This window comes from Maylandia zebra, linkage group LG5 (genome assembly GCF_041146795.1).
Source record: "Maylandia zebra isolate NMK-2024a linkage group LG5, Mzebra_GT3a, whole genome shotgun sequence".
Taxonomy (NCBI): domain Eukaryota; kingdom Metazoa; phylum Chordata; class Actinopteri; order Cichliformes; family Cichlidae; genus Maylandia; species Maylandia zebra.
Window position 1 is genome coordinate 2,716,220 of NC_135171.1, and position 26,343 is coordinate 2,742,562.

Here is a 26,343-nt window from a genome sequence, read left to right on the forward strand (position 1 = left end):
CCTCTCTCTCTCTCTCTCTCTCTCTCTCTCTCTCTCTCTCTCTCTCTCTCTCTCGCACACACACTTACAAACATTGCCACTGAATAAAAAAAAATGGGAGTGTTTGGTCATTTGATAATTTCCCTGCCACAGGGCATTGAGTTCAATGTTTATGATTGTGACTAATTTATTGTGCAACAATGAGGAATCGAAGTGGTTCTTCATCATTTATTTTGCTGCATATTATACAATCCTAATGGATGTTTGTGTTAGTGTACAGTATTTGGCATCTTGCACTTAGGTCTCATTGGGCAGTCATGAGGGCTGTAGAAGAAAACCAACAGTTGGAGGTTTTCAATTCAATTCAATTTTATTTATATAGCACCAAATCACAACAAAATTCGCCTCAAGGCGCTTCATAGATACAGAGAAAAACCCAACAATCATATGACCCCCTATGAGCAGCACTTTGGCGACAGTGGGAAGGAAAAACTCCCTTTTAACAGGAAGAAACCTCTGACAGAACCAGGCTCAGGGAGGGGCGGGGCCATCTGCTGCGACCGGTTGGGGTGAGAGAAGGAAGACAGGATAAAGACATGCTGTGGAAGAGAGACAGAGGTTAATAACAGATATGATTCAATGCAGAGAGGTCTGTTAATACATAGTGAGTGAGAAAGGTGACTGGAAAGGAAAAACTCAATGCATCATGGGAATCCCCCGGCAGCCTACATCTATTGCAGCATAACTAAGGGAGGATTCAGGGTCACCTGGTCCAGCCCTGACCTTGTAGTACCATATCACCCTATTAGAGCACTTCGCTCTCGCTCTGCAGGCCTACTTGTTGTTCCTAGAGTATTTAAAAGTAGAATGGGAGGCAGAGCCTTCAGTTTTCAGGCCCCTCTTCTGTGGAACCAGCTTCCAGTTTGGATTCAGGAGACAGACACTATCTCTACTTTCAAGATTAGGCTTCAAACTTTCCTTTTTGCTAAAGCATATAGTTAGGGCTGGACCAGGTGACCCTGAATCTATGAATAAATAAGCTTTTTTAAGCTTGTTTTTGAGCGTTAGAGCCCTCATTCAGGAAATGAGGCTAGAGGTTTTATTTTGATTTTATTAAGATGCCAGTGGCGTTTCCTGTTTTTGCACTTTTGCTTCGTCAGTGAGGAGAACCAAAGAAGGTATAAACCATCATATCTTGAGTCTGAGGGTGCAGACACAAATTTAAATGTCCCTCCACTGCACACGAACACCTTCAACTTCTGTCTCTATCAACAACATATGTAAAATGCGATTTGTTGGAAAGGAGTCCTTGGCCACAGCATTCAGAGATGCGCTGTGGCAAGCCCAGTTCATCCAGGTAAGAAGACGTAAACAAAAACAAAACAACCCAAATTTCATTCTTGTTTCTTTTTAATGCAACTATTTTCTGTCTTTAGAGGAAGTTGGTAGGGGTACGGCAAAATGTTCGATAGACAGATTCCCCTCTGTAATAATGTGATACTGTTGATCTGCATATGGGCTTTACTGTATTTGATGGTGAAACGGGACAAACAGTCCTGCGTATTATTCACTGCCAAAGAATAACAAAATCTGCTCTGATGTCTTGTCTGAACATTGTGTGAGATTACTTTAAACTGTAAGCTACTCTTTTCACAGAAAAGATCTAAAATTAATCAGTGGGCTGTTGTACCCTCTTAAGGCCATGATAAGAAGGTTTTGTGCATGGGGAGGGAAACATAAGAGGCTTTAGGGGCTGCTTTTATTAAAAGGATCTGACATCTACCTGCCCTCGCAAATGGCGGGCAATTTTGACACTTCTGGCACGCAAAGCAGTCATACAAAAATAACCTTGTCTCCTGGGCAGCAGGCTTACTCTGTTTGGATATTGTTTACCTTTAAGGACGATATGAAAAGCGTTGTAAATGAAAGGCCTCTTCACAACAAATCACAGACTAATTTATTTGGCAGCTTGAATGTCTACACGTGGGCTGCTTTCTGTCTTCGTTTTTCATTTTCCTGTTGTCATTATCCACATATATCATGTCAGCGATGGCTTGATGGGCTCAGTGTGTTGCAATGCCTTGGTCTCACATCCATATTACTGCAGAACTCCCCACAGCACAGTGGCAGCCTGTCAGCACTAAGATTCGGGGCTAGTTCTCACTGTGATGGTCAGTTGGAGGTTCTTTTTATTTTGATACACTTATCATTTTCCATTTCCACACTTGATTGGAGCTTAAAAGCCAAAGCAGCTCAGATCGTGCCAGCATAAATCTCCAGGCCCATTAATCTGTCCTGGTGTCATTTCTCACACAGAACTGTCCAATCGTGTCTAGATATTCATGGGGAAATTAAATGAATGATTCTAAGGCAACTCACCCACACTGCAGATGGGATGTTAAAATAGGTAGGCTGCTTTGTGTCTTTGCTCTTGATTACTTTTACTATATAGGATGTGAGGGAATAGTCTTTGTGGAGGTAAAGAGCATGCATTTCCTCCACTCGAATAGTTCCTTTTCATTTTTATTGCGATGATAGCCTTTAAAATAGTATTTACCAAAACAACGACCGCTGGAGTATATTTCGTGTTTGATATTTTAAGGAATAGAAAGCTTTCTTGGAAACACACTATAATGAAGAATGTAACTAAAAATCCCTTTGTTACTCGGAATGTATGAAAATGCTAGCATTGTTTAACATTACACCATTGAATCTGCCCTCACCAATGGAAATGTCTTCAGTCTAAAGTGTAGGCATTGATTCATTAATTGTTCCTCTGATGTGAGGTGGCATACACATACCCAGCAGATATTTTTGTGTTCTTATAGTGAAAGTTCCACATAAAATCCAGTCCAGACTTCACAGAGTCAGAATTAGTTTCAGTTGATCTTAAAAAAACACATTTCAATCACATCACACAGATTTTAGATGTTTAAGCACACGGCTTTTTTCATACATTGTCTGTTCATATGCAAAAGATATATTTATATTGAAATTATTTAACATTTGTCTCTAAGAAATTTCTGGAATGGACGGGACTAGTCTGGCCACTCAAAGCACTTTTACATATTTTACATATAACAGCAAAAATCAGAGACAAGCTAATGTAAACAAAGTCACATTAAGCTCTGACTCTTTGTTCTTAATTCAGTTTCGTTTCAGTGTCAGTTGTTTAAAAATATGTAGCTTTTGTTTAGTCTTTTGATTATTATTGTATGGATCATATATGAGACAATATTTTTTTTAAAAATGCACTAACACAACTTTTTGAAATGCAATTTACCAAACTAACAAAAACTACAACTAAAGCTATTTCGTATATTAATTTATTTTAAATTGTTTTCTTTTCCAAGTTCACAAAATCATTTCAGTCTTTCAAAATTCTAACTTTTATTTACATTTTGTGCATTTGTACTTTTTTACATCCTGTTTTAGTTTAGTTTTAGGTAACTACAATAACTTTGGTCTTTAATTTACAAAATAAAGCCCCACGCGATAACAATTGTTGTAAAGTGTTACTTTAAAAAATCATAAACTAATTGGATTTAACCTCCTAAGACCCGAACTCTTCCACGGCAGCATTTTTAATTTCTCTTTGATATTTTGACATATTGGGACCTGATGAATGTAAAAACAAAGAATTACCTGATTTTTGTTTCTAAGAAAAATGAGAGCCACATATGAGGATATTCGTTTAAAATTTCGATAGAACAGTAGCAGCATAATCTCCTCGTAAGTGGATATCAGGCCCTTGTAGAGGAAAATTTATTATTTTGGTTTAAATAACCCAAAATGTGACGTCCACATGTGGACGCCAGGTCCTAGGAGGTTAATGGATTGCCCAAATAAATTTTTATTTATTTTGGCAGAAATACATTTAATTTCCATAGTTATCACATGATCCCGTAAGTGCTGATATTATGAAGTTATTTATTTCTGCACTCGTCCAAATGCTTTAAACAAACTGATGATGAAGTCATCACAGTGAGCATTTGGATCACCCAGGGATTAGATGGACCTTGTTCTTACCAAAAACCTTGTTTTCCTCATATTCTAAGAAGGATTTCACCCCCACATCACCCCGCCACTCCCCAACACGCAAGCACCCCCCATCCCCCTCAGTCCCTTCCCGTCTATAGATTAATTAAGAGATATCCTATCCTCTTTTAATTTGGAATGATATTATATCTAATCTCCTCGAATTTAGTCATAGCGTTCATCTTCAGCTCTGGATTTGATTTTGGTCAATGCAGCTAAATCTCCTTCAGGGTGGTACTATAAACGCTCAAGATGACTTTAATCCACAGAATTAATCTAAGACTCTGTGTCTTAAGAAAATGCTGCTGTGGAGCAAGTCAGGAGGTCATGGGCACAGATTAACAAATATGGATTTTGTTGTTATTTCTTTCACTTTGTTTCTTCTTTTCCACCCTCCTGGGTCACATTCTTACAGTTCACAATGTGAATTCACATTGAAGACAAAAATAAATGAGCTGTAAACTTCTTTCTACACTTTCCAATGACTTTTATTTAAATCTTCTTGGCCTCAGTGGATTTTTCAAGAAGGCAGAAGGTGAACCCCCCGTAACATCACACATGGAGCAAAAACACTTTGGGAAATAAATACCAGGTCCATGCAATTCTTACATACAGTATGATATGTAACTCAAGGTAAAGAACACAACTGAGAAAAGCAAAGTTGTAGGAAACTTCATTTCTTGTCGTCCATTATAAAAATGACAATTAATTCCCTCATAGATCCTGCAATAGAGCCTTGGGGACATATAGGAAACTTGGTTTATCAAGAACAAACAACAAATGGCAAATAAATGGTATTATTTAAACATATAGTCGACTAAAAAAAGATTTGCTCTAAAATTTAAAATGTGAAAAATGTTGAAAAAAATTGCTCTAGAAGTGTAATTAAAAATCGAACTACAAGTGTATTGCTGTACTATATGCATAAACCAAACAAAGTTAGGAAAAGCCAGAGATGCAAGGTTGATGTTCAAACTAATGCACACAGCTTGTGCTGCTCATATATTTATCTGTGGCCGTTTAACCAAATACTTAAATTACTGGCAGTGCATCATTTACTTTGTAAAGGGAAAAAAAGTGATTGTGTGTATTGTGATGACCCTGGAACTCACAAAGGGTTGTCTTCCAGTTCTACTGCACAAAACACATACATACAGATATTTAACACATTATTCCTTCACATTATTTTGTGGCCACAATTTCAAGTCATGCAAAAAATCTGGGTGCACTGACAGACTAATAACATTTAGGTGTGCCTCATTTAAGTCCAACTACATATGTTGAACTGATTATGCACTCCATATTTTGTTTCATGTACTTTCTTGTTAATGTTCAGGGACCATCCATAACCCCATACTTTTATTTTATTTTATCGATTTACCCCCAAAAATAAATAAACAAAACCAAAAAGTACAATTATACTCTAACAGTACAAGCTCTCTACCAGCTCTCTGTTTGCTGCATCTGTGATATATAAGCCATTTTTGTGCAGGGCAAATACATAATAACATCATAACAGCATATTGTTTAAATTTGACATCTTGATATTTTGCTACATGCAATTTTTTTTCACTATTTCACTGTTATTTAGGCACCAAGTTTAGCAATAAAAGAAAACAGAAAGTAGCTTGCTCTGTCAATTGGTGGAAAGCCAAATCCATAATACTCTAAACTTTTAGTTTAGGAGTATAAGTACATTAACATAAATGAGCTCCTCAATTTTGGTTCACCAGTCTGAGCACGTAGATAGCATGCCACGCAGATTGACTGATAAATCAAGAGGTCAGCTCTCTCTTCACCACAACGGTCTGATGCAGCGTCAGCATCACTGCAGCTCCGGCCTACAATCTGTCTGTCAAGCTCCCTTCTTCAGTCACGTGTCAACAAGACCCCAAGATACTTAAACTCCTCCGTTTAGGGTTGTAACTCGTCCCTGAATTTGAGTAGGGACCCCACCCTTTTCCAGCTGAGACCATGGCCTTAGAGTTGGAGGTCCTGATTCTCATTCCCAATGACTCACACTTGGCTGATGAAGCCAACAAGAACCACATCATCTGCAAAAAGGTGAGATGAGATTCTGAGGCCACAAAAGTGGAAGCTTTCTGCCACATGGCTATGCCTAGAAAACCTGTCCATAAAAACTACAAAGCGAGTCAGTGACAAAGGGTAGCCCTGGTGGAGTCCAATACGCACCAGGAATGAGTCCGACTTATTGCCGGCAATGCAAACAAAGCTCGTGCAATGATTATAGAGGGATAAAACAGGTCATAGCAATGGACCAGACACCACATACTCCAGGATACGCCGAGGGATGTGGACAAATTACTTCTCTAGGTCCACAAATCTCATGTAGGCTAGTTGGGCAAATTCCCACCCACCCTCAATTGTCCTTGAGAGAATAAAGAGCTGGTTCAGTGTTCCATGAAAACCACAAACACCACACTGATCCTCTTGTATCCAACATTCGACTAACAGACAAGCTCTTCTCTCCAGTCCACACTCCCAGGGAAAGTAAGGAGTGTGATTCCACCCCTGTAGTTGGAGAACACCCTCCAGTCTCCATTCAGCGTTTACTGCTTCGTTCTTGAAATCTTGTTAGGTTTTCTGTTTGTGTTTATATTCTCGGGCCTTCTTAGTTTGAATTATTTGGGTTTTCCTACTTCTTTTGTCTTGTTTTCCCTGATTAGTTCCATCTGTGTTCCCTGCTGTTTTCTATTTCTCCATTTACCTCCATTTATTTGAACCCCCATTTTTGTGTTTTTGTAGGGTTTGTTCTCTATGTGTTAGACATTGTAGACTTACCACTATTATTTTTTGACTTTGTTTTTCACCTGTCAGCTTTAAATAAAGGTCCAATTTTGAACCCTGTCCTCTGAATTCACATTCTGCCCTTCCATACACCACATGACATTTAGATTTAGATTACTAGACAGGAATCATTTGATTCATACACTGAACCAAACACTTGTAATGTTGAACCTCTAACACTTGTTACACCCTGAAAATTTGACACAGTTCCTATCATATGACACTAGCGATAGGGTTTCTAAAGATGTATTCAAATGTATATTTTTTGTTGGTGTAAAATGATTCTATGTGACCACCAGTCGTACTGTTGATAATGTGCTGAATTTCTTTTGTTGTCTCACATTTGCTGTTGGCAATTGCAAAGCATGTTTTAGAGCCTGCAAAAAACAAACCGTCACTGTCACATCCTATAACATCACATAATGTAAAAAAACATTAATTTGATTTTTTTAGTTGAGAAATGATGCTGAACCATTACAAAGGAAGAGAATTTAAATCACTTTCACATCTGGTGCAACAAAACAAGATAATTACTTTTTCATAGTCATATCATATGGAAAGAAAACTGTCATCCATATTGGTGGAAAACATTAAAAAAAACTTCTCAATGCTGTAATTTAGCTGTTTTGGGCCAGGTGAATACCAACAAATAAATATCCATATTTTCTTGCGACACTTCCATCAGACACAATGTGAATTTGACAGTGCAAAGTTCATCCTGCATTTGCAGGCAGACTTTGGAATAGACAGACACATGTATTAGTTTTACTGTTTTTCTTGAAATCACAGTATAATGGCCTAAATCACTTGAGAGTTTTTCCAGCAGAAGTGCAGAGACAACACTGTTTTTCTCAAAGTATAAACAAGAACAGAATACAAAGACTAAATAATTAAGGCAAAAGATAATTTAGGTACTAGCCTTAATTATTTGGAAATTTAGCTTTGAAGATTTAAAGTGATGATTATTGACACACTTGAAGGTGTTTAAAGATACATAATAGTATAAACATAATAATAAATGTCATAAATTTAACAGAATTGTGGAAGTATTGGCAACAGAAAAACTAAAACCAAGCAATGGAGGGAACAGGCCAAATTATTTTGACTCTATAGAAGGACTGGTGTGGACTGTCAGGCAATATACCTGACCCTTTGAAAAACACTGAAATTATTATTATTATTTCAACTCTTTTGATCTAGTTGTCGTTATCTTCTTCATCGCTGTCCTTCATTGAAATGCCTTGCATCCCTCCTTCTTTCACCGATGCCGTGGCTTCTTCCAAGGTTAGTCGGTTTCTTACAGTTTCGTACATCTTAGTGTTTAGCGTAGAGTCCAGTACCCCTTGAAGGCGGAAGTCACGGTACTTTTTCTATCTCAAAGAGAAAAATGAAAAATGATTAGCAGAGACATTCCTGGCTTCGCAGGAAATATAAAAAAAGCATGTAAGCTGATTGGGTTGGTGAGTCCCTGACTCATCCACTTAGCCTCTTGAGGTGTTAATGAAATCATCAGGTCTTGAGTCGGCCTTCAAATTAGGTAAACAAAAGTTTAGGTGAACATCAGTACATCTTATTAATATGATGATGATAGTGGTGCCCTGTTAAGCTGCAGCTGCACTGGCTGATGATAGCACCGTTAAAGTCTGCTTAAACAATAGATGTAGTAGATGCGACCACTTTGGATCTTCTACATAGGCTCGGTATACTACGCCGGCTATTTCCAGGAAGCAACTGAGCTTCGCACCAGTAACATCCGACAGTGGAGGAGACATAGAGCGGGGCTAACTACTAAGCCAAAGGCTAACCTGTGTAAAACGCTGTCCATCTTGTTTTTTAACATTTTTTTAACGTTCGCTCCTACATAGCATATATATATATATATATATATATATAAAAAACACCAGGACTGCGCTCTTCTGGACAGAGATCTCCGATGTTGTTCCCGGGATCTGCTGGAGCCACTCGCCATGAAAAAAAAAATCCATGAATCCACATGGTAGGATTTGTAAAGAATTTATTCGTAAATTAGGGTGGAAAATAAGTATTTAGTCACCTCAAACAAGGAAAATCTCTGGCTCTCACAGACCTGTAACGTCTTCTGTAAGAAGCTTTTCTGTCCCCCACTCGTTACCTGTATGAATGGCACCTGTTTGAACTCATCATCTGTATAAAAGACACCTGTCCACAGCCTCAAACAGTCAGACTCCAAACTCCGCCATGGCCAAGACCAAAGAGCTTTCGAAGGACACCAGGAAAAGTATTGTAGACCTGCACCAGACTGGGAAGAGTGAATCTACAATAGGCAAGTAGCTTGGTGTGAAAAAATCAACTGTGGGAGCAATCATCAGAAAATGGAAGACATACAAGACCACTGATAATCTCCCTCTGGGGCTCCACGCAAGATCTCATCCCGTGGGGTCAAAATGATCATGAGAACGGTGAGCAAAGATCCCAGAACCACACGGGGGGAGCTGGTGAATGACCTGCAGAGAGCTGGGACCAAAGTAACAAAGGTCACCATCAGTAACACACTACAACGGCAGGGAATCAAATCCCGCAGTGCCAGACAGTGGAGGCCTGGACATGCACTGCTGAAGCCAGTGCATGTCCAGGCCCGTCTGAAGTTTGCCAGAGAGCACATGGATGATACAGCAGAGGATTGGGAGAATGTCATGTGGTCAGATGAAACCAAAGTAGAACTTTTTGGTATAAACTCAACTCGTCGTGTTTGGAGGAAGAAGAATACTGAGTTGCATCCCAAGAACACCATACCTACTGTGAAGCATGGGGGTGGAAACATCATGCTATGGGGCTGTTTTTCTGCCAAGGGGACAGGACGACTGATCCGTGTTAAGGACAGAATGAATGGGGCCATGTATTGTGAGATTTTGAGCCAAAACCTCCTTCCATCAGTGAGAACTTTGAAGATGAAACGAGGCTGGGTCTTCCAACATGACAATGATCCAAAACACACCGCCCGGGCAACAAAGGAGTGGCTCCGTAAGAAGCATTTGAAAGTCCTGGAGTGGCCTAGCCAGTCTCCAGACCTCAACCCCATAGAAAATCTGTGGCGGGAGTTGAAAGTCCGTGTTGCTCGGCGACAGCCCCAAAACATCACTGCTCTCGAGAAGATCTGCATGGAGGAATGGGCCAACATACCAGCTACTGTGTGTGCAAACCTGGTAAAGACCTATAGTAAACGTTTGACCTCTGTTATTGCCAACAAAGGTTATGTTACAAAGTATTGAGTTGTATTTTAATTACTGACCAAATACTTATTTTCCACCCTGATTTACGAATAAATTCTTTACAAATCCTACCATGTGGATTCATGGATTTTTTTTTTTCACATTCTGTCTCTCACAGTTGAAGTGTACCTCTGGTGCACATTACTGACCCCTGTCATCATTTTAGGTGGGGGAACTTGCACAATCGGTGGCTGACTAAATACTTTTTTGCCCCACTGTATATATATATATATATATATATATATATATATATATATATATATATATATATATATATATATATATATGTGTGTGTGTGTGCGTGCGTGCGTGCGTGTGTGTATGTATATTCTTTTATTCTCCCTTAATTGATACTCTATAGAACTTGACTTCACGCTGAGGTGGCAATTCAGCCATTTGATTCCTGTTACAGCAGCTCATGAATGAATGAACATGGTGAACTAAAAATATATTTAGAAGTACGTTTTTTCAAACATGCTACTTCACTTTTATTTACTTGAATAGGGTTGGGGGTCGCGACCTAAGCATGCAATCAAGTTCTATAGAGTCTTGCTAATGACCTACTAATTTTATTCAGGTGTGTTGCAGCAGGGACACATGGAAAAGTTTCAGGACACCAGCCCTGGAGGACTGGAGTTTGATACCCATGCCCTATGGCAGGTACCCTATTCAGATAAGTCAAATAGGGCATGCTTTAATCAGACACCAAGCGAACACTGCAGCAGGGTCGAAGTTTTTTCATGGGCACAACCAATAGGCTCAATTCTGTCGTTAACCCACAAATACATTTTCCTTATAACTGTTGCAATATTTAAGGGAAAATAAACAGGCTAAGAGGATAAGATCTATTGGCTAGAAGCAGTGTTACAATGAAGGAAAAATTAGCCAAACACAAATTTCCTTACTTTTTTTGCTGAGTTTATAATAGCAAGTAATTCTCACCTTGACAATTCTAATGAGAACCTTCAACTGATAAACATGGAGCTGCAGGTCCACACGGTCAGTCAGCCATGTTCCTATAAGGGTCATTGTGCTCGTGTACCATTGCTGTAAAATACACACAAACATACACCACTGTAGTGTCAAGTGATTCTCTGTGAAATGCACAATTTTAGCTCTAAACAATAACTTGACCTCTGTAGAGATTATTGCGATGGTGCTTTTGGCTGAAAAAAAAGGATAATTTCATCCTTGCTGTGTACCATTGAGAAGGCGTTTACACACTAGACGTGTAAAATCTATTCAAATATTTTGTGTTTTGGACTTACCAATTCTTAATGCAGCCGTTGACTCTAGCTGCGTAATTTCACTGAACAAATTTCCTGCCCTTTATTTTTGATTGCTGGAATCCAAATACACAGATCTGACGACTCAGGTCACTGCATTTTCAACAAGTGCAGTGATAAATAATCCTATTTCAACTCAGACACACAGCTACTCTACTCCAGACCAGTCGGCTCTCTGAAACGATTTCTTTGCCTCTTTAGATGAGGTCCCACCTCTGCTAACTAAAGTCCAAACTGCCCTCCTGAAATACGTATGAAAGCGGCAGCTTCAGCTCCTGGATGAAACAGTGAAATTCTCCCTGCTGCTGCCTTCTTCTTGGATGCAGAATCTCAGTTTCTTACTTTTCTTATTAATAAAACATCAGAACCAGTTCATCATACTTAATGTTGACTTCCCCATATGGAAAAGATATATATAAATCTTATAAAGTTTGTATCTGTCTTGTGTGAAACTTGTATAAAAAGCATACAAGAGTGAAAACAGATATAAGATCCATTGAAAAATTATATAAGTGAAACTTGTATGTTTTGGATACTTACTAAAACAATATATGAAAGTGGCCACTTTCATATACGCCTTATATGATTCACTATATGAAGTAGGCCACATCTGATGCAAGTCTTTTATAAGTTTTTTCTATTTCTTTTCCATATGGGTATGAGGTGATTTGGTTCAATGGGCCTGATTATTTAAGACCTTGTATGTGAGCAGCAGGATTTTGAATCCTGGATTTAACAGGAAGCCAAAACAGGAGAAATCTGCTCTCTCTTTCTAGTCCCTGTCAGGACTCTTGCTGCAGCATTTTGGATCAGCTGAAGGCTTTTCAGGGAGTTTTTAGGACATCCTGATAATAATGAATTACAGTCGTCCAGCCTGGAAGTAATAAATGCATGAACTAGTTTTTCAGCGTCACTCTGAGACAGGATATTTTTAATGAGCAAATGAATAAAGGCTGCCTTACATATTTGTTTACTGTGTTTGCTGAAGGACATCACTACATAGCCAAAGGTATTCACTCACCCATCCAAATAATTTAATTCTGGTGTTCCAATCACTTCTATGTCCACAGCACAGTGTGAGCAGATGCTGAGGTGCATAATGCACACAGGTTGCCAACTTTCTGCACAGTCAATTCCTTTAGAGCTCCAGCCTTCAGATCAGCTCAAGAACAGTGCATAGAAGGTTTCATGGAATGAGTTTCCATTGCCAAAAAGCTGCATTTAAGCCTTACATCACCAAGCGCAATGCAAAGCACTGGATGCAGTGGTGTAAGCATGGCACCACGGGATTCTAGCGCAGTGAAGAGGTGTTCTCTGTAGTGACAAATCATGCTTCTCTGTTTTGCAATCCGATGGATAATTCTGGGTTTGATGAGGAAGAGGCCAAAGGAACAATGTTCCTCGACTTGTGGTAGCAACTTATCCCCTTCCCGGAGTGCTCCAGCCACCCTTTTCTGGCTGAGAATCATGGCCTCAGACTTGGAAATGCTATTTGTCATTCCCACTGCTTCACACTCTGTTTCAAACAGCCCCAGTGCAAGCTGGAGACTGATATCTTAAAAAGAGCTACATTATCCACCAAAACAGAGAGGCGGTCGTGAGGCCACTTGGGTATAAATGCTATATAAGTTAACTTAAACTGGATTTAATGAAACCATTTAGTCAAATCCACCTCTCAGGACTGCTGAGCCCCCCATTATGATTGGTGAAAAAGGGCTACTGCAAAGACCAATGTGACTGATTTCTTAAACTAAATCAGTTCATCAATTTCCTGAGAGCCCAGCAGCTCTTTTCTAGTAGTTTGTACATGTGAATTGTGACTGTAAACTGATGGGAAAGCAGCATGCGAGGCAAGCTGCCACTGGCTCAGCTGTTACTGTTCTGAGATCAGTTAGACCTACACTTCGTATAGAAATGCAGCTAGCATTAGAGGGTAAATGAATTACAGTGATTTAGCGTCGTAACGGAAAAGTTTCCCCCCGCGAATCATGTGGGTAACGTGAGGATGGTCTTTGAAAAAGTTCTTAATTATTCCTTTAATACAACAGCAAGAAACCACGATGGAGAGGGGACAGGAGTTCTAACCATGGCCATAAAACAGGCAAGTTGAACAGGCTTGGCAGTCATCTTAGCAATTGGTTCTACTTGCCTTCCTGTAAAAACAGCACACAACTGGCTAGACCAAGGTCGTGTCCAAATTCATGGGCTGCATCCTCCTGAGGGCCCGGCCTTCGCGGTCTATGTGGGCCGGGTCCTCAGAGGGTCGGGTAGGCCGGAAGTAAACGGCCGTGAAATTGGACGGTCTAGCCTTCAGATTAGCGTCGCCGCTGTCTCGGTGGAGTTTAATAAACTTGCCGTCTGCTCCTTGCTATCTAAAATATAACAGGACACTGGCGTAAACTCTCGACCGTCTCATACTACTGTTTAATCAGTTTTCTGTTTGACGTTTAGTCAGCTGTGTGAAAACCAAGGTGGAACCCACCCGGGGGATTAATAAAGTTTTATTTTATCTAATCGAATAACTTTAATCTCAGCCAAACCGATTTACTCACGAACAAACAAAACACTGAAAAAAGCCCAACAATAACATTTTTAGGTTGTCTAAGTGACTTATATATCACGTTTAACCCGAGCAGCGAAAGTCCGCGGTGATCTGAAAATGATGTGCCGGGAGTTGTGCCGTTCTCGGCGGCTCCAGTAACCCTCGAGCTCCCGGCTAGCTGTCGAGCTGGTGGGTAGCAGACGTCTCTGAAAATGTCGAAGCACTTTAGCAAATATGCGATATCTTGATAAACCGAGCAGATGTTTGATGTTTACACAGCTACTTTCTCACCTGAAAATATGTTAAAAGTTTATTTTGTGACCCAGAAAGATTAGTAAGAGTAATTTTAAAACTTAGTAGCGGCCGCCATTGTTGGAAACTGGAGTTTGGCTGGGCCGCGCTATGAATTCCGGGATATGGTAGGCCACGAAGGACACACCCGACCCATCCTTCAAATTCGGGGAAAAGGAGGATGCATTTGTCGGCTGCATTCAGAGGAGTCTACGAATTTGGACCGCCTTCGGCGCGTCGCTGTGACGTAATCGGTCTAGAAATGCGGCCTCAGGAGGATGCAGCCCATGAATTTGGACACGACCCAAGAGCTTAGGCTGGAAAGAATGAAGAGCAGGTTTGGGTGATTAAGGGTAGAGGTGAAAGTGTATGTATGTATGTAATGAATGAAAAGAATGTGTTGAGCAGATGGACGGAATACTGACAAAGAAAGGAAATGAGCGAGAGAGAAAGAAAGGGTGGATGGATGGATAGTAAATCAGGAATGTAGAAAAATATTGCCTGCTCTGATGAATACCAGTTTCTGTTGGATGCTTGGTAGGGTTAGGTTTTTGACTAAAACCATGGCTACCTGCCTTGTAGCAGTGCCTTTGTGGTTGTCTAATGGTGTGGAGAATGGTGCTTTGTTTCATGCTAGAGTCTCCTTACTTCCGACAGGAAGCATAAGTTAGCATAATGATTAGCAGCTATTAGTCATTTCTGATAAAGCCTTCTAAAGTAATTTTAATGTACTTTAATACCTAACCTGCAGTAACTTTTCTGGGGGAATACTGTCTGGCTTCCATTTACATTTCTTTGCTTTCATGTAATTAAATTAGTCTTGGTTTGTTCTGTGATGTCATTTACTACGTTAGTAATGATTTTAAAAATAGCACACCTAGATGCATCCCAATCAAGACTAAGAAAACCACTGGTTGTAGTATTTGTTACTTTAGCCATAGCATTCCACATCATGTAGTATCAAGGTACCATCCATCGACCAATTACATCAGTATTTCCATTTTCAAACTAGCATTGACTCCTTGGCTTAGACAAACAGTAAGCTCTGTGAGGCACAGTGCGCTCCGAGCACAGCAGCTGCAGATGTTTCTCTTTGGGCCCTTGCTGGTGTCAGCCTAATTGATGGACAGTGATGAGTGTAGGGTGATACTAATACAAGCCGACTCACTTTGCACAGTCAGGGTCACAGCAGAATGGATGGGAGTCTGGAGAAAAAAGGGAATGAAAATGAAGGGGGAGGGGGTATATGCATGTTTAGAGGGAGGAAATGTCTATTGAATATGATAAATTACTTGATTTGAAAGACGCATAAAGAAACTATTTGGAATGTAATGATATATTAAAATGACTATGAAAACCCAGCCAGGGTTCAAACCATAAACCGTCTTGATTTCAGCCAATAGTACTAACCACTACACCATCACGCCACTCACACAATCTAACATGTCTAAAATCTCCCATAGCTTTCACTCTGGCAGGGCAGCACAGTGGAGTTTGCATGTTCTGTGTTTGTGTGGGTTCTCTCCGGGTACTCCGGCTTCCTCCCACAGTCCAAAGACATGCAGTTAGTGGGGATAGGTTAATTGGTAACTCTAAATTGCCCATGGGTGTGAATGTGAGTGTGTCTGTCTGTATCTGTTATATATAAGCACTCTAGTTATAACAGTTTATGTGAGGGGGTTGGATGTGTGGTGTACTAAGAGTATAGCTCCCCGCACCCCCAATTAATTTTGTATTTGTTTATTTCTAATGATAGACATTGAATATCCCAACGTATATGTTATTTTGGACTAATTATTTTACTTTATACAAAAATTATAATGGTACAAAGGGCAATCTGTATCTGTGAAATTGTTGCTCAGAGAACTACCATAGATGGTCGTGGTTGCTTTAATGTTCAGTATGTAAGCAGGTGGCTTGGTGCTACGTGCTGCATGCTGGATCTTTGAATGGTAATAACTTATTAGGTTCTGTTTCTGCCTTATTACCCTACTATTACCACTTTATTACTGAGCTGTAATAGACAGTGCTGCCACAACCCATATTTGCTTAATCTAGCATGAAAGTTGGATTCAATTAGCGTTTTTCTTATGTCATTCCACATTAGGGGAAAAGAGTGTCCTGTTAAAAGGATTCTAAATGCTTCATTTTACAGTATTGTCAAATTCTAGTATTAACTATTTAGAAATAGTCACTCGTTGTCTTTTGTGGTTATCTTACCATAAAGCTGACTCAGCACACATGAGATGTGCTGCTGGTTTCAGCAGGACAGGTTTGGGTGGGATTTTGTTTTTCTTCTCTTCCTAACTTTTTTCCCTATGAGTAATTTTTCAGATGAAATTGCTGGGCTAACTCTGTGTGTGGAAACTTCCCACACTCTCATTATCACCTACCTTTCCGAGTCCTGTAATGTAAAGCCTTATACCTTGTGCCGTCAGTTCTCTGATGACAGCACTCCATATTCTGACACCATAATGTTACTCTCTTGTGTGATAGCTTGACTTGCCGAGTAAATAAAAGGTCCAAGTAGCATCCATGAACCCTGACCCCAGCCTTGACCCCCTCAAATGTTTATATGTGCCACCCTTAATCTGACAGTGCTATCCTCTGAAACTGCTCAGCGCTGCTGCAGCGAGAGCTCCCCCTTACCTATTCACAACCTGCCCACTCTGTCCCTTGTCCACGCTCTGCCTGCTATAACACATAATACAAAACCAGATTAATCCCCGACTCATCATTACAATATCTTCACTAACTGCCACACTCTTCTCTAGCAGAGCTCCTGTGATTTCATCACAGGCGTTGAGGCCCTTTTTTGTACCCTGGCACCAGTTTACCAACAATTTCCTATTCTACGACATAAGATCTCCAAATAGACAGCTGCATTGCTGTTTGACTTATTAGAACACTGTGGACCAACCACCACCAGAATCAGCAGAGGACATAGCACCACAAATCATCACAGACTCTAGAAACGTCATACTGGACTTAAAACAACTTGGACTTCTTGTTCCAGACTCTTGGATCTTGGCATAGTGGCTCTTGATCTGACACTAGCCTCAAACGTTTCTTTCGCCATGCTGCTGTACATATTTTCCTACAAAATACATTAATTATTAATTTACTTAAAATCAACATATTGAGATACTGGATTTCTGATTTTCATGATCCATAAGCAGTACTGAAGACATTAAAACAAAAAGGGTTGCCTATAGAATATACAAAAGATTGCCCTTTGGAATTAAATTATGAATGAATGAAGAACTTTTTAAGATGCCTTTTTTACATTGGTGACTGGGTTAGTCACCAATGAAATAAATACATATAAAAGCTTAAAGCTTAATGTAAAAGTTTATTTGGAACCATAGGATATACCACATTACCATGTTTTCTCCCATTTCCCCAGTTATTATGTGCCACTGTTGAGCGTGACCCGCAGAGCCACAATACACATAATTATAGAAAATGTAGATGTGACAGTAAGCTAAGATATTATTTTATCTATCAACGATGACCTCGATGAGTAGCACAAAAACTACTCCGTATGTATCCATTTTTGAACAGAACAAAGCAGACCATAACCTGCTTTGGTGTTCAGACTGGCTGACACGATGAAGACACCAGGTCTACATGTAGGTCAAGCTCCGTAAATGAGGACATGGGTTACAGAAAAGATGATTGTGCTGAAGCAGTGCTGGGGTGAATAAGTGAGGCAACCTGGTGCCAACAGCTTCCTATCTGTTGCTGTGTGCCTGTGAAGGCATCAGGGAGGCAGCAGGCCTGTGATCTCGCCCCAAGCACAACCCCCCACCGAGAGGCCAGGCCTGGAGTGACTGATCCACTGACTGGCTGCTCTTGCCATCACCCGCCCCTCCTTCACTTCTCCCTTTGAAGAGACTTTGCACAGGTCCCATCTGCAGCCATTTTTGCAGCAGCCATTTTGTGCTTGCTCTGTTTTAGTTTTCTTAATGTTATATAAAAAAAGGACTTGACAGTTACGTCACAAGACTTCTTGCTGCCATGACTAGCATTTTGGAAGCCTGTCAGGGACATCTGGTGTACACATAATGCCTGCGAGTTTCATCAGATTTAAAACCTTTTTTAATGCCAGTTTGAATTTAATACCAATTTTATAGTGCAGACCAACAGTGAGTAGTTATAAGTTGCATAGAGAAAGAAAGAAAGACCCAAACAAACATTTATCTGTGTTAAAGTCGTATGTTGCATCAGTTGTAAAGCCATTTGTGTCTCAGGTGCTACAGCAGGTCCACCACCAATCTAACAGGCCTTTTGCTCCTACTCGGCTCGACTCAATGCAGCTCGAGGCAAGTGAATGTGATTTCATTACAATGGAGTACCACCTAACATATGCTGAGTAGGCACTGAAAAAGTACCTGGTACCAGGTACTACGATGTAATGAAAAACCCTAAAAACCAAGTAGAGCCATGCCAAGCCAATCCAAGTAAGTACTAGTGGAAAAGGACTATCCTTGTGTAGGCTACTGGACCCCAAGATTGTTTGAATGTTAGGTTAAAAAGGGCGCTTATATCAATGTGTGAATGGGTGAATTGTTCAAACGGAGAAGAAAAGTGCTACAGAAGTACCAGTCCAGTTAGCATCTAGTTTGTCTTTAGAAATTTTCTATAAAACTCTGTAAAAATGGTGAGGCTCTTTTATAAGACATGGTTAGTAAGAAGATGTTCAGTATTTATTGGAGATTATGTATCGGGATTTCAGGAGCGGGACCACGCTTCCAAACATGCTCCTTCCGGTTGTCATTTATCTCTCCCCAGTTCTGCAAACTGTTCATTCTCGTTTACGTGCCCCACCCTCCCTCCCTCCTTGTTCTCAATTCTTTAACTTCTTCACTCCTATTTAGTACACGGGGATCTGCCAGGCCGCTGTCGCCAGTCCCCTTCGAGGCCTTCCCCAAACCGCAGCTCAATTCATGTCCAAGCATCACCTTTACCTACCAAAACGCTGTCAAACCTAAAATGAGGGCCCAGCTAGTGAATAGAGCTTATTTAGAACAAAGGAGGGTGGGTTTTAAAACCCCCCCAAATTTTAAAACTTGTTTTCAACAAGTGTGATAAATCCAAAAGTGTAATAAAATCTAAACAAATTCAGCGCTATACTTGACAGTATTCAAAGTAAAACATGCTGTGTATTGTGTGAAAGAAATTGGATCATAGGAACATTTCAGACAAGGTGAAAACAGCTTTGTCCACAAAGTGCTAGGTGTCTGAGAACTCAGTGTACACTGGACATGAATGCCTGTACAGCTGGCAGACACCAGCAACCATACTAGACTCCTGTCTGAGAGTCTGTTTGCCAATAATTTTCATTTAAGTATTAAATATAATCCTTCTGTTATATTAGATTGTCCAATTAACTCTGAAAAATGCAGAATATATATCTAAAAAAGTACTGGTGTGGGAAAAAGTTCTGTGATGCTACTGTGAAGGGCTGGAGACTATCTGAGCTCCCGTAGGGAGACCTGGAGGGAACCCATACAGGCACAGGTGCCAGGCAGGCACCTTGTGGAACAGTAGTGCCATCCACTGCACCACCATACCACCCATAATTATTGAAAAGATACATACATGCATAAGTAAACATACTTTTCCTGTTAATTAACAACAACTTCTGTTTAAAATTTGGGCTCTATGGGCCCATTTCAAATTTGTGGAGAAATCTCTTCACTTTCTCTAAAACGCAGCTATCTGAGCTACAAATATTTCAAAGCCACTTTACTGTCAAACCATGCAGGAAGAGATCTGACTTTTTCAGGATAGGGTGAACAAATTGTGGCATCCACAAACTTGAAAATCACTTTGACTAAGGTTGTCAAATGAACAGTGTTGGCCCCTCTCGCTTTATGTCTGGAGATAACAAAAGAAAAGCATGAGAAAAAAAACAAATTCTCCCAAGCTCTCTTTTTTAGGCTGCATGGGGATCAGCAGGGGGCTAGCTCTTGCAGACAGCCAAAATAAGCGTAATATGGCTCTGCATACATAATGCCATAACCCCACAGGGATCAAAATCTGTGACATTCTAACGAGTTCCATCTGAATCATGGGCCCCGATTTGCTCGACAGCCTTGACTGTGTTAGTGCATTTGTGTGTGTTTTGTCACCTCACAACAGTCTGATGAAGCTCTACCTACACTTGGGCAACATGCACACCCTGTACAACACTAAACACACACACAAGCACACTGCCTCATACACATGTATAAAATTGGTCCATCCCTCTTTGAGCAAAAGATGGGCGATAGAGCAACCTCCTGCCCCCATTTGACACCAGCTCTTGCCACTGCTACACGCAAACCTCATGCATGTTCACACCCCAGTCTTCAGATGGTGCTTGGCAGTGGGGGGCACTGCCACCAGCAGGATTTGCAGTACACCTCTAAACCCCCGAAACCTTCCCCAACTACCTACTCAGCTGTTTAATGAAATTTTTTGCATTGAAGATTATTATATTGCTGTCATCAGCAATATAATAACTTGCATTAATGCAACAACGTAAAGAAATTACACTATAAAACAAGCGAGATTCAGGGTCATGTGATCACCAGCCCTAACTATGAAACTATAAAGCTTTAGGTGTACAGTGGTCCCTCGCTATAACGCAGTTCACTTTTCACAGCCTCGCTGCTCCGATTTTTTTGCATTTTTGCATGCTTTTTTTTTTTTTTTTTACAGCGCATTGTATTCTGCATGCTGACCATTGTCAGGATGCAGGCTGTAGACCATTGTCAATCAATCTCCGTATCCTGTACAGTACAGAATGCGTTCTGCTTGACGGATTTACATAAATCTTCGATCCTAGCAGTGTGACTCTGAAGTGCTGTACTGTATGTTTGTAAGTTTTCTCCCCATAAAACACAACAATGTTGATGAAATGTTTTGCACCATCAAAGGCACCTGCAACAGCACCCAAAAGGCAGAGGAAGATGGAAAACTTGAACTTCTGGACATGCTAAAGGAAGGTAGAAGTTACTGTATTTTTCAGACCATAAGGCGCATCAAGCGAAACAAAACAGTCAGATATGTCAAACGTTACTCAACTCATTCTTCTTGCTTCCTCCACTTTCATACCATTGATTCATTAATTCCCATGTTCTGGACCTGAAAACAGGGTTTGATCTTTGGTTTCATTCTTATTTTTCTATGAAGGTTTGAACTTTGAGAGTTTAAACAAGAGAGAAAAGTGTGAAAATCTTCGTGCCTGTCTGAGAAAAGTGTATAAAGTGTGTGGTGAGGGGTTTTACAGCCTTAAAATATCTGTAATGATTGTAAAAAATGAAATTGGCTACTTCACGGATTTCACCTATCGCGGGTTATTTTTAGAACGTAACTCCTGCGATAAACCAGGGACCGCTGTAATCTTAAAAGTAAAGAGGGTGTCAGCCTCCCTAATCCAAACTGGGAGCGTGTTCCAGAGGGCCTGAAAGGAGAAGGTTCCACTCCACGCTAGTAAGCTAGCAGTCTGAGAAGTGCTTTATTGGGGTACTACGGTACTATGAGGCCTTTAAGATAAGATGGGGCTTGACTATTCATGTATGTGAGGAGCAGGATTTTAAATTTGATCCAGGATTTAACAAGGAGCCAATGAAGAGAAGCCAGTATTGGAGAAATATGCTTTCTTTTTAGTTCCTTTCAGTATTGCCAAATCCAAAATGCTATGCCAGCATTTTGGATCAACGGAAGACTTTTCAGTTAGTTTTATAACAACCTGGTAATACTGAATTACAGTAGCTGAGGCTAGAAGTAATTAATGCATGAACTAGTCTTTCAGCATCACCCTGACAAGATAATCCTAATTTCAGAGATATTTTTGACAGTTCTGAAACATGTAGGACTGACTGACTTCAGGATATCTCACAGTGTTATTGGAGGCCAAGATAATGCTATTCAGAGTAATCATGTGGTTAGACACTTTAGACCTTCTAATTATACTGCCTGATGGAGCACGTATAATGGAAAGAGAATTGGTCCCAGCAAAAAAGTACCCTTGTGGTACTTTATAATGAGCTTAATTGTGTGAAGAAGACTCACCATTTAAGACTTGAGCTCCACAGAAGTGAAGACATTACTTGGATGAGCCTTACAATGCTTCTAGATGAGAAAAATCTTGAAAAAGTGATATGTTTCATAGGAGGTCTTTAAGATAAGATTTGGCCTGATTATAGAATAGAATAGGATAGCCCCTTATTATCATTGTACATGTGCAATTAAGTTGTAGCTGCTCCACACCAACTGTGCTTGAATAAAATATAAATACTGCCCAGCAGGAACATATAGCAAACAGCAGAAATATATACAGTCCAAATGGATACACACACAACAAGCGAAATATATACAAAATAAGAAAAAGGATTGACGACTGACTTTGCAGGCATGTGTTGCAGGAAGATGCAACAAAAACGCATTAAAAACACAAAAAGGTGCACAGGAGTTGGGTGCTGCATAAAAGGGTTGCATATGTCTCTACGCACCACCATTTTATTTAAGACCTTGTATGCAATGAGAAGGATTTTAAATTTCGATTCAGATATATAGGATATAGTACAGGAGAAATATGCTCTCTCTGGCTAGTCCATGTTAGTACTCTCACGACAGCATTTTGCCTGAAGGCTGTTCAGGGAGTTTTTAGGACATCTTGATAATGATGAATTACAGCCAAGATGTACTAAATGCGCAAACTAGTTTTTTTTTTTGAGACAGTTTCTTTCTAACTTTAGAGAGATTGTGCAAATCCTACATATTTATTTAATATGCACATTGAAGGATATGTTAGGATAAATAGAGCTGGGTGTCATCAGCATAGCAGTGAAAATGTATGCTATGCCTTCTAATGATACTTCCTAATGGAAGCATGTATAACGTAAACAGAATTGGTCCTAGCACTGAACCCTGTGGGACTCCATAATTAACCTCAGTGTGTGAAGAGGACTCTCCATTTACATGCACAAACTGGAGTCTATTAGATAGATATGATACAAACCACTGCAGCATAGTAGTTTTAATACCTACAGCATGCTCTAGCATGGCATTGCTTAAAAGCTCTAGCTTGTAAGTGATGTTTAATTGCGGCCATCTTGAAGGACTATGTTGAAATAAACTGATCATATTTAAGCCTGGACCAGTGATTAATGTTAAGACCTCTTTAAGCAGCCTTGTAGGAGTGGGATCCAATAGATATGCTGATGTTTTAAGAAAGTTCACTCAGAAAGATCAAGGTGCTGTATAAATGAAAATGAATTGAACTGACTAGATGATGGCTCCGAGGCATCTAAACATTTTCAATTAAATGTGTATTGCAACAGAATCACTGAGTGATGTGATAAGTGAAATAATATACCTAATAATGCCTAACCTAGTGACCTGTCTGATGGCTTGCATCACTATAAACCAGTGTTATTGATATGGTTAGACATAGCACTTCGCTTTCTTCACAGCTTTGACTTTAAGAAGTTTCTGGTTACTGGCCATTATAAAATCCTTTTATTTCACAGTAAGGTTTGCTAGATGAGGGATGATGCTAAATGTGTGATATTAACCTCAAACTGGTGAAGCAACTGACTTCTTTAGTTTTGCATATTTAAGTCTGATTACCTCTTTATAACTACAGATGACAGTAGTTATACTGATTTCTCTGTGAGTGAAAGCAGCTAATAAATAATTATTCAGACTTTGAAATACCTTCAGAATCTCTCTCCAAATACCCTGCTTACATCAGATTATGGGGGGCTCTGTGTGACTGTTTTTCAACACATGCAATCCAATATTTAAACCCACTTCATGTCATAATTTGCTAACTGTACATAAGAACTTCTCAGAAAAGATGTGCAAAAAGGCCTTATTACCCTGTTTATTTAAACGATACCAAAACAATGACAACTGCATTTTCACTCAGCCCTCCACTGTGTCTCTAACATAGTCAGAAGTTGTTCAACCAGACCATAAATCAGCCCTTATAAACACCCACACCCACCCTCACACACACACACACACTCAGAAAATCTCAAAAAAGCCAACCAATTTGTTAGGTCAGAGGCCCTCCTTTGTGGGGCTATTCATGAGCCTTTATGCTGCAGAGTGACAGGAATGTTGAAGCTGAGTAGGGGCCACATTATGGTGGGTACAAAGAGATTACAAGGAATCGGGGGACTTTGCCTCTTTCTGCCTCTTGTGTGTGTGTGTGTGTGTGTGTGCAGTAAATACAACCTTGAACAAAAACACATGAGAGAGTACACATTTCACTATTTATTTATTAAACAATGATTTTATTATTTAGTACTCAAATTATCTAAAAAGTAAAATTATAGTCTTACTTCTTTGTTATTTATTTCAATGCTTTCAGTGGTAATTTGGTCAGTTTGTTAATGTACTTAAAGTAGACATCACTGTCAATATGTTGTTTGGACCAAAACATTTTGCACGGCCTGCTACCTTATTTGCTACTTTTAATTTTATTTTGATATTAGAATACTGTGTTTTGTAAGAAATACAGTAGTTCCTGGAGTCCAACTTTATGCCTACTCGTGCAAACCTCTAACAAGCTTTGCTATTAGGTAATTCCACCTGAGACCTTGCCTCAGCACCCTGAGACAGATCTGAATGACCACTGACTAATTAGGGGGTGTGAACTGCCTGATATTGGTGCCTATAAAACCCCGTTGCATATGCTCTGTCTCTCCTTTTGAACACAGCAACGTACTGAAACAAGGGAGTCACACAGCCTCCAGTTAAAGGTCTTTGTATTACTCAAAGAACTGTTTCTGTTCTGAATGCGCTCTGGCCTTAACACTGGCCACTGGTAAACACCAAGGCTTATATATAAATTGCTGAAGTTCATAAAAACATGGTGGATGTTCTTCTGAAAGAGTTACGGCTGTGTGGGGGACAGAAGGGGGGATGTGCTGCGTGGAAAGCAGAAAAAGGGTCCTGATCAAAGCCGCCTGCTTTTACTTAATTTACTTAATTAATTTGTTCTTTCAAGATTTGGTGTCGTTGTATTTTGAGTTAAGTTGTACAGCTTGCCAAATAGTCTGGACAGGGGATTTAATTCTGGCAAAACTTTCTGTTAACGTTCTGTTAAACTATTTGTCTTTTCGTATTTTATTGCAAGTGTCTGAAGAGGAAACCATGAGAGTGGGAACATTGTGTACATTAATTTAACTTATAACATTCAGATATTATTCTAACACACTAATACAATCCTGTTAAAAGCTGTATTAAACAGACATATGTTATGTTATGGTGCCTGTTGAAAGTAAAAGAAAGCAACATGAATGTAATGAACGCAAACACTGGAACCTATCTGTCTCACTTTAAAAAAGGAAACAAGATGTATCTTTGTATGTGTTTTACGTTGGGATTCTCTTCCTCTCACAGTTCACTAAGTTCACTTCTGTTCTGTTGTGTTTCAGTAAAGTCCCAGTGTTATAGTGGAGCAGGAATATGTGGGAGTCAACACTCAGAGTGAGGAGTGAATAAAGAGGGACAGGACAGGGACAAAGATTTGGCAGTGTGTTCACAGCTTAAACCATCAAGCCACGCTAATTATGCAGGTGTTCTGTTTCTCTGAGACAATGCAGCACATAACAGCAGGGTGCAAGATGCTAGCAGGCAGGGCATACATGGAACGCCATAACCAAGTGGCCGGCATAGTGTACAGGGACATCTGTGCTGAGTATGGGCTGGAAGCAATGGCGTGTCCAGCGGGGTGGCCTGGGGGGGCACAGGCCACCCCCCAAACCAGACTGGCCACCCCAAAGGCAAAACAATAAAATTCAATCAAATATCAAATGTCCGATTATGTTTTCACGGTGACGCTCAGATATCCGAGTGTAAGTGAATGCAGCATCGCTTCTGCGCTATGCGCATCACGTTAGCAAAGGTAGGAGAGCCAAGCGCGAAAGACGCACTGCAGGAAACAATTTTTCGGTGAAAGAAAATGAGGACAGAATAAATGTCCCGGTAAGTAATATTAAGTTTGTTGAGTTTAGTAAACTTCGGTGAAATTAGAATACCAAGGAAAAAAATAACACTTAAAGAATTATTGCAGCTGTGGAATATTTCAGACAGTATGCTACTGAGGGCAGCTAACATAAGAGTTATGAGTTATAAGATATAATCT

The 26,343-nt window shown here is 40.0% G+C and overlaps 1 protein-coding gene across 3 annotated transcripts in view; it reads right to left on the minus strand.

Annotated features, from left to right (window-relative positions):
• Positions 1 to 4,240: 4,240 nt before the first annotated feature.
• Positions 4,241 to 26,343, minus strand: part of cadpsa (Ca2+-dependent activator protein for secretion a) — a 348,666-nt gene continuing 326,563 nt past the window's right edge. For 2 of the 3 annotated variants that reach the window (XM_076883644.1, XM_004572172.5), the window contains 2 exons: positions 11,016 to 11,120; positions 4,241 to 8,195 (listed from right to left, as the gene is read on the minus strand). In XM_076883644.1, the coding sequence (XP_076739759.1) occupies positions 8,022 to 8,195; positions 11,016 to 11,120 (279 nt within the window). In that variant the 3' untranslated portion in view covers positions 4,241 to 8,021. Of the gene's footprint in view, positions 8,200 to 11,015; positions 11,121 to 26,343 lie in introns of all 3 variants that reach the window. The other variant, XM_076883645.1, reaches the window with a different exon arrangement.